Here is a 10,000-nt window from a genome sequence, read left to right on the forward strand (position 1 = left end):
CAATCCACGTGAATGCCCAGTATGGACCGGGGATTGAACCCTGTTACCCGGTGACTGATTACGTCACCCATGTGGAGACGGTGCCACAATATGTAAGTGCTTTTTTTTTTAAGCTTTCTGTTTATATAGATTGAAGATATTGGTTTATAATTCATAGCAAAAGAATAAAAAACGAATATTAGTAATGAAGCTGTAGAACCTATCAGATTTTATGGATATATGGAAACGAATATGACAATTATATATATATATATATATATATATATTTATACACACAAACACACACACACATATATATATATATATATATATATGATAAATTTTGCACATTTAGACATGTTTTTCATATTCAAATAAGTCATACATAAATTTTGTATACATTAATGTCTGGATTCTCTTAACGACCTCGGGATCAGAGCCCCTAGGCGAAATCACACAAAGACAAGAGCTTGTGACCGGTCAGAAATCGAACCCTGGTCAGCAAGCTTGTATAGACAGTGACTAAACCATTTGGCCAAGTGGTATAGTCACTGTCCATACAAGCTTGCCGACCAGGGTTCGATTCCCGGCCGGTCACAAGCTCTTGTCTTTGTGTGATTTCGCCTGGGGCTCTGATCCTGAGGTCGTTAAGAGAATCCAGACATGAATGTATCAAAAATTTATATATGGCTTATTTGAATATATATATATATATATATGTGTGTGTGTGTGTATATATATATATATATATATATGTATATCTATGCATATATATATATATATATATATGCACAGTATATTCCTCTCTGAGTGAGGATACCCCAACCACGAAAGGGTATGTGTATCGTTATGATCAGTAAAGCTCTACTAGCCAAGTACACCCATATTACGTTAGTTTGCTGTGGGCAATCAGTCTAAAATCTCCCACCATCACCAATCTGCTCTTCGTAGCTTGGTAAAGAAAACCTGCCAATTTGGAGGCATGAAAACACATGTTTGAAGTCTTTGTCCTTCAGTAAGATAGAAATGGCTGGCATATGTTTTATATGTATTTTATCCAAATTAATTTCTTTTACAGACCCCCATATATCGCACATCCATTGTGCAAGTACCAGTCCCAACCACAATCTACAATAAAGCTTATGTGACGGTGGAAACAGATGTTCTGCGCACCATTTATACAACAGCTTATGAATACCAGACTGATTATGCAAACGAGGTAGGTTTTATTCAGCAATTTTAGTGAGAGAGAGAGAGAGAGAGAGAGAGAGAGAGAGAGAGAGAGAGAGAGAGAGAGAGAGAGATGGTTGAATGTAATTTTGTATGTTGAATTTTTTTTAACCAGACTGTTTCTTTCTTGAAGACAAAAAAGAGAAAGAGACAAGTAATCATCACAGCATGATATCAATAAGTTTTTAAACGATTTATGGTAGAGCGTAGATTATGGGAAAATGAATGAGAGATATAAATATAAAAGTTAAATTGGAAATAATTGCTAATGAATTCATCATTTATTAACGCCAATTAAGGTGAGGTATCAGTGATTGGGTACCTCTTAGCTGTAATATTGACGCCATAATAATCAATTCTGATTTTATTTAGGGTAATTCAACTAAATGTGGAATTTGTAAGGTTCCAGAGATTACATTATTTTTCTTTCAAAGGTCAGGACAAAGGTCTACTATACAACAATTACACACGTATCCGAAGTGCCTGAGAAAGTGTACGTCACAGACATCCAGCTGAGATACAATCCTGCCACTGTGACTGTCTTCAACACCGTTACCAGAGACTCAGCTAGGATTGCCAATATTGCCAGAGGAATCACTCGCACTGTCAGTCAGCAGAGACTCTACACTACGACGGATCCAGTCAACCGTGTCGTTGACAGGACCAGTCATGTAGTTGTCACAGTGACAAACTCTGTGTATAACACAATAACCATAACTCAGAATCCTGTAGTGTTCGAAAAAGGCCCCACTATCGTTCAGACTTTGACCCAGACTCGGCAGCATTTTACGGTGGCCCCGGTACAAGAGACGGTCATCATTACGAGTGCTGCCACGGTAGTGGAACGACAGAGAGTGCCCTATACTCTAACGGTCGAAGGACCTTGCGGCATTGGTGGGGCAGGTGCTCTTGGAGGTTCTAGCATCAGTATTGGAGGAGGACTGGGGCAAGGAGGAGCTCTCGGTGGGTTGGGATTAGGAGGAGCTCTAGATGGCCTTGGACAAGGAGGAGCTCTCAATGGGCTAGGACTAGGAGGAGCTCTAAGTGGCCTAGGACTAGGAGGAGCCCTAAGTGGATTTGATCTTGCAGATGTAGGAGTAGGTGAGGGAATCAGCCTTGGCGGAGTAGCAGATGGTGTGCTTGTAAATAGTGTAGTTGGTGGGGGATCTAGCGTTGGAGGAGTAGGGCTAGGAGGAGCCTTGAGTGGACTTAACCATGCAGGTGCAGGAGTAAGTGGGGGATTCAGCCATGGAGGAGGAGCAGGTGGTGTTGGGGGAGTAGGGCTAGGAGGAACCAGTAGTAGCCTTGGTCAGCTAAGTCTGCAAGTAGATGGTGATGAAACAGATTTCGAAGCATTAATAGGGGCCCTGGGCCTCGGAAGCACTGCTGATGCACTTGGCCTTGGAGGAGATACTACTGCAGTAGGTTTAGGAGGAGCAAATAGCGGTCTTGGATTTGGAGGAGGATCAAATGACATAGGCCTTGGAGGAGCAGGAGGTGGTTTTGGACAAGGAGGAGCCGGAGGGGGAGTAGGTCTTCCTGGAGCAGGAGGAGGGGTCGGTCTTCCAGGAGCAGGAGGAGGATTTGGAAATGGAGGAGACCTAGGAGGAGCAGGAGGTGGAGTAGCTCTTCCTGGAGCAGGAGGAGGATTTGGAAATGGAGGAGGCCTTGGAGGAGGACTTGGATCTGGAGGAGGTCTAGGAGGAGCAGGAGGTGGAGTAGGTCTTCCAGGAGCAGGAGGAGGATTTGGAAATGGAGGAGCCCTTGGAGGAGGAGGAGGATTTGGATCTGGAGGAGGTCTTGGAGGAGCAGGAGGGGGAGTAGGTCTTCCTGGAGCAGGAGCTGCATTTGGAAATGGAGGAGCCCTTGGAGGAGGAGGAGGAGGAGGATTTGGATCTGGAGGAGGTCTAGGAGGAGCAGGAGGTGGAATAGGTCTTCCAGGAGCAGGAGGAGGATTTGGAAATGGAGGAGCCCTTGGAGGAGGAGGAGGAGGATTTGGATCTGGAGGAGACCTAGGAGGAGCAGGAGGTGGAGTAGGTCTCCCAGGAGCTGGAGGTGGATTTGGAAATGGAGGAGGCCTTGGAGGAGCCGGGGGTGGATTTGGAAATGGAGGAAGCCTTGGAGGAGCAGGAGGTGGATTTGGAAATGGAGGAGGCCTTGGAGGAGCAGGAGGAGGATTCGGATCTGGAGGAGGCCTTGGAGGAGCTGGAGGAGGATTCGGATCTGGTGGAGACCTTGGAGGAACTGGAGGTGGATTTGGATCTTCAGGAGGCCTTGGAGGTGCAGGAGGTGGATTTGGAAATGGAGGAGGCCTTGGAGGAGGAGGAGGAGGAGGATTTGGATCTGGAGGAGGCCTTGGAGGAGCAGGAGGTGGATTTGGGAATGGAGGAGGCCTTGGAGGAGCCGGAGGTGGATTTGGAAATGGAGGAGGCCTTGGAGGAGCAGGAGGTGGATTTGGAAATGGAGGAGGCCTTGGAGGAGCAGGAGGTGGATTTGGGAATGGAGGAGGCCTTGGAGGAGCCGGAGGTGGATTTGGGAATGGAGGAGGCCTTGGAGGAGCAGGAGGTGGATTTGGAAATGGAGGAGGCCTTGGAGGAGCAGGAGATGGATTTGGATCCGGTGGAGACCTAGGAGGAACTGGCGGTGGATTCGGATCTGGAGGAGGCCTTGGAGGAGCAGGAGGTGGATTTGGAAATGGAGGAGGCCTTGGAGGAGCCGGAGGTGGATTTGGAAATGGAGGAGGCCTTGGAGGGTCAGGAGGTGGATTTGGATCCAGTGGAGGCCTGGGAGGAGCAGGAGGAGGATTTGGAAATGGAGGAGGCCTTGGAGGAGCAGGAGGTGGATTTGGAGATGGAGGAGGCCTTGGAGGGGCAGGAGGTGGATTTGGATCCGGTGGAGGCCTAGGCGGAGCAGGAGGTGGATTTGGAAATGGAGGAGGCCTTGGAGGAGCAGGAGGAGGCTTTGGATCTGGAGGAGGCCTTGGAGGAGCAGGAGGTGGATTCGGATCTGGAGGAGGCCTAGGAGGAGCTGGAGGTGGATTTGGGAATGGAGGAGGCCTTGGAGGAACAGGGAGTGGACTGAACCTTGTGGTTTCAGGTGAGAATTTTGACCTCGATGACGATGATAACAGCCTTCTTCTCGGTGGAGGGTCTTCGCTAGGGTCTTCCCTTGGACCGATAGATATCCGGGCAGGTGGCGGAGAAGGATTTGGTTTACGCCTTGATATATCTGAAGAAAAGTAGCACATGACGGAGGCTTAGATTTGTGAAAAACTGACTATTTGAGAGGGAATAAGCAGGAGAAAAGGGCTCAAGACTAGACCTGGCTTCTTTTCTAGATGAAAGGTTGGAGATTAAGGCTTAGAACCAAGTCTTTTCTCTTCTTGAGGAAAAGTTGGAGATAGAGGCTTCGAACCAACCCTTTACTCGTCTTGAAGTCAAAGCTTCTCTTCCGTGAATTTACATATCCTGAAGAGGGTATCTAAGACCGAGCCTTGTAAAGAAACAATTATCTTGTATTTTAAGAAATCAATCTAAATTCTCGCCAGTCAAGTGGCGAATTAATCTTGCTCATTTACTAGTTATAGATTTCTCATCTTTTTATATCAAGTTTATGATATTAAGTCAGTTGCTTTGACCCTTACAGGGAAAAAGCTTTAATAATTCATTTAAATATACATAAATGAATGTATATATAGATAACTGTTATGTATGTGCATGTTGTTATTGTAAAATATTTTTACGCTGTAAATTTGGCTTTGTATATTATGGTTTGAATGAATTGAGAGTTTTTGATAAATGTATATTTTAATAAAACGTTATTTGTTATAGAATATACACTTTTTATTCATTCACCCACATATAATCTATTTCTGGAAAAAAATATTATTATTATTATTATCATTATTATTATTATTATTATTATTATTATTATTATTATTATTATTATTATTATTATTATTATTATTATTATTATTATTATTATTATCCAAAATGTAAACCTAAAGATAAATAATAAATTACATAACAGAAATAAACAAAACTAGATTAGAATATACTAAGATAAAAAAAAAATATTAAAGGCAAAAGGAGAATTATGTCATCTTGCACCTAGCTTGCCATCTAAACTTCTTTAGTATAATCATTAATACTTGCTAAGCTACAACCCTAGTTGGAAAAGGCAAGATGCTATAAGCCCATGGACTCCATCAAAGAAATTAGCCCAATGAAGAAAGGAAATAAGGAAATAAATAAACTATAAGAGAAGTAATCAACAATCAAAATAAAATATTTTAAGAATAGTAACACAATTAGAATAAATATTTCATATATAACCCGTCAAAAATTTACAAAAACCAAGGGAAGAGAAATGAGGTAGAACAGTGTGCCTGAACTACCAAAGACTAAAAAACAATGGTTTGATTTTGGAGTGTCCTTCTCCTAGAAGAGCTACTTACAAAAAATTAAGTCTCTTTTACCCTTACCAAGAAGAAAGTAGTCAATGAACAATTACACTGCAGTAGTCCACCCCTTAAACGGAGAAGAATTGTTTGATAATCTCAGTGATATCAGGTGTTTGAAGACAGGGGCGTGTATATAAAGAATAGGCCAGGCTACTCAGTGTATGTGTAGGCAAAGAGAAAATGACCCATAACCAGAGTGAAAAATCCAATGTTCTACTCTCGGGCCAGTTAAAGGACCCAATAACTCTCTGGCGGTAGTATCTCAACGGGTGGCTGGTGCCCTGTATTGGGAAGATCATGCCATAATTTGGTCGCTATCAATCAGATAATTATACAGTCTAGGAACATATAAATTCAAAAGGTTTGTGATGTGTGTGAAATAAGTTGAGCAAATGATGGTAGTTGTGATTCATATCCATATATTGGATAAGTAAATCTGTGTCATTCAACAATATATTAAAATTTTTTTAAATCAAATGATATGACTAGTTGGTATTTTCATAAAATATAGATGCAGAACTAAATTTAAGGAAGATTTAGGTTAAAACATGCTCAAGTGAAATAATATTTTTAATTTTTATATATCTAGAGTAAAGTGAGAAAAATCTTGGTCAATAACTTTGAATTCCCTCTAAAAAAGGGATGAAATATTAACTTTTTAATTAACATTATATCAAAATTAATTTGATATGCAACAAAAATATTTTCTAAAAAGAATAAAAAGGTTCTTCGAGCAAGAATATTTTCATGCGAAGAAAGGAAAGATACATTAATCATAAATATCTTAATAGAGATAAAATAACATTGAAAATAGAGCAAGTGATATATATATATATATATATATATACATATATATTCACACATATCTACATATATACATATATATATAAATATATATATATATATATATATATACATATATATATATATATATATGTATATATATATATATATATATACACATATATATACATATATGTATATATAAATATTTATATATATATATATATATATATACATATATGTATGTATACTATATATATATATATATATATATGTATATAGATATATATATATATATATATATATTGATGTATACTGTATATATATATATAAATAAATATATATATATATATATATATGCTGTTTATATATATATATATATATATATTGATGTATACTGTATATATATATATATAAATAAATATATATATATATATATATATACTAGATACTACCGCTATAGAATTATGCGGTCCTTTGAGCGGCCGGCCAGACAGTACTACATTGGATCCTTCTTACTAGTTACGGTTCATTTACCCTTTCCCTACGCATATACCGAATAGATTGGCCTATTCTTTACATGTTTTCCTTGGTCCGCATACTCCTGACAACACTGCGATTAGCAAATATTTCTTCTTCTCTCAAGGTGGGACTACTGCCCTGTATTTGTTCAGCGGCCACTTTCCTCTTGGTAAGGGTAGAAGAGGCTCTTTTGCTATGGTAAGCAGATCTTTTAGGAGAAGGACACTCAAAATCAAACCATTGTTCTCTAGTCTTGGGTAGTGCCATAGCCTCTGTACCATGGTCTTTCACTGTCTTGGGTTAAAGTTCTCTTGCTTGAGGGTACACCTGGGCACGCTATTCTATCCTATTTTTCTTCCACTTGTTTTGTTAAAGTTTTATCTATCTATCTATCTATCTATCTATCTATCTATATATATATATATATATATATATATATAATTATGTATATATATGTATTTATATATAAATCTTCTTCTTCCCAGCTAGTTCCCATTTTTATATGGGGTCGCCGTTGCGGATGAGCCGTTTCCACCTTTTTCTATTTTGTGCTTCTGCCTCATCAATCCCCTTTTCCATTAAGTCTCCTCTCACACAGTCCCTCCATCTCTTTCTTGTTCTCCCTCTTCTTCTTCTTCCTTGAACTTCCATCTCCATAGTATGTCTCCCAACGTGGTCCTTATCTTTCCTCATCAGGTGTCCATACCATTTCAGCCTCCCTTCCTGTACTTTCTTTGATATTTCTACCATCTGTGTCTACCCCCTTATGTAGTCATTTTTTTATCCGATCCTCTCTTGTCACCCCAGACATCCACCTAAGCATTCTCATTTCTGCCATATCCATCTTCTTCTCCTCTGTCTTCCTCATCCTTGCCGTTTTTGTTCCATACAGCATTGCTGTTTTTACCACTGTCTTATGAAATTTTCCTTTTAACTTAAGTGGTATTCTTTTGTCACAAAGAACTCCTGAGGCTGCTCTCCAGTTGTTCTAGCCTGCCTGTACCCGATGTTTAACTTCATCTTCCATACCTCCTTCAGCGTTAACAAAGGATCCCAAATACTTAAACTTATTAACTCTCTTTATCTGTTCTCCCCTAAGATGAATACTTTCTCTATCATCCCCCTCACTGGTGGTACACATATATTCTGTCTTAGATATACTTATTCTCATTCATGTGTCCTCCAGTACTTGCCTCCATCTTTCCAATTTCATTTCCCGATCTTCCCTGCTCTCTGCGCACAGAACAATATCATCTGCATACAATATGTTCCATGGTACTGCCTCCCTTACCTCTTTTATTAAAACGTCAATCACTATGTTAAAGATAAATGGGCTCAGAGCCGACCCTTGGTGTAATCCTACTCTCACCTCAAAACCCTGTCTCCCCAGAACTGCTCCTCACTCTAGTAAATACATTACGGTACATATCTTGTATCAGTCGAACGTACTTCTCTGGCACCCTCCTCTCCCTCAGACTCCTCCATACCTCTTGTCTTGGGACTCGGTCATAAGCCTTTTCGAGGTCAATAAATACCACATGCAGTTCTCTTTGCTTTTTCCGTAATTTCTCCATTAGTTGCCTCAGACAAAATACATCATCTGTTGTTCCCCTCCCCTCCATGAATCCCATCTGCTCTTTACCTATTTCTACTTCTTCTCTTAGTCTGGCATCTATCATCCTTTCCAGTATCTTCAAAGTGTGGGACATTAATTTAATACTTCTGTAATTCCCACACTCTTGGAAATCACCTTTCCCTTTGAAGATTGGGATCAATATACTCCCATGCCACTTATTTGGTATCTTTTCCTGCTCAAAAATCTTTATCATGAGATCGTACAGTATATCCACTCCTTCATCTCCTAATACTTTCTATGCCTCCACAGGAATCATGTCTGGTCCAGTTGCCTTCCCATTCTTCATCTTCCTCAGTGCATATATTACCTCTTGCCTAGAGAAACTTATTACCATGCCAAAATTCACCAGTCCATCCTTTCTTAATAATCTATCATTTTCTTCATTTAACAGCTGTTCAAAATATTCTTTCTATCTCTTTACAATGTCTTCCTCCTTTCTAAGTACTACATAATTTGTTTGATGTGTGTAATATCTTTGGTGCTCTTATTTCTAGTCTTTGATAGCTTGATCATCTTGTTTAATCCTCCCTTTGTCCCCAGCTCATTATACACATCATCATATGCCTTAGCTTTAGCTTGGGTTACTACCTTCTTCACCACCTGGTTTTTCTCTCTGAACCTCTCTCTGTCTTCCTCTGACTGTGACTCTTCTCATCTCTTCTTTGCCTCCTTCTTATCTTTTACAACTTTCTCAATTTCTTCATTCCACCACCAACTCTCCTTTTCTTCCCATATGATACCAGATGTCTCTCCTAGCAGCTCCTTTCCATGCCTTCTCATTACTGCTGCATTTCGTGTCCACCATTCTTGAACATCTTCAATTCCTATATCAATATCCTTCAAAACCCTCTCATCTTATCTCCTTCCCTCACTAGTTTGTACCATTTAATTTTCCTTATCCCTTGAGCTTTAGCTTTTCTTTCCCTTTTTAGGCCTAAGTCCATACATGGCAGTCTGTGTTGGGGGGCTACATGGTCACCTGGGATAACCTTGCAGTTCTTGACCTCCACCAGCTTTATCCTTTTATACAGGAAGTAGTCTATCTGGGAGCATCTTCCCCCACTCCTATAAGTTATTAGGTTTTCCATTTTCTTCTTAAAGAATGTGTTTACTATTGCTATGTTAAATGACACAGCAAAGTCCACTACACTCTCTCCTTCTGGATTTCTCTCCCCAATTCCATGGCCCCAATGCACCCGACCAATTGCCTCAATATCACTTCCAACATGACCATTCAAATCTGCACCCACTATGACCCTCTCCTGTTCTTCCTGTTCTTGCATTATTATATCCATGTCTCTAGAAATTTCCCTTCTCCTCTTCTGTGCAACCAACTTGAGGTTGCACAACACATCTTCAATCTGATGGTACGGTCATTCTTTCTATGC

At 40.1% G+C, this 10,000-nt stretch overlaps 1 protein-coding gene across 2 annotated transcripts in view; it reads left to right on the forward strand.

Annotated features, from left to right (window-relative positions):
- LOC137627110 (uncharacterized PE-PGRS family protein PE_PGRS46-like) overlaps positions 1-5,041 on the forward strand; it is a 5,753-nt gene extending 712 nt beyond the window's left edge. The window contains exons 2-5 of one of the 2 annotated variants that reach the window (XM_068358143.1): positions 1-92; positions 1,058-1,198; positions 1,644-4,047; positions 4,087-5,041. The exon at positions 1-92 is cut by the window's left edge and continues 162 nt beyond it. In XM_068358143.1, coding sequence (XP_068214244.1) covers positions 1-92; positions 1,058-1,198; positions 1,644-4,047; positions 4,087-4,451 — 3,002 coding nt within the window. In that variant the 3' untranslated portion in view covers positions 4,452-5,041. Of the gene's footprint in view, positions 93-1,057; positions 1,199-1,643 lie in introns of both variants that reach the window. The other variant, XM_068358142.1, reaches the window with a different exon arrangement.
- Positions 5,042-10,000: the final 4,959 nt, after the last annotated feature.

Source organism: Palaemon carinicauda, chromosome 34, assembly GCF_036898095.1.
Source record: "Palaemon carinicauda isolate YSFRI2023 chromosome 34, ASM3689809v2, whole genome shotgun sequence".
Classification (NCBI taxonomy): Eukaryota; Metazoa; Arthropoda; class Malacostraca; order Decapoda; family Palaemonidae; genus Palaemon; species Palaemon carinicauda.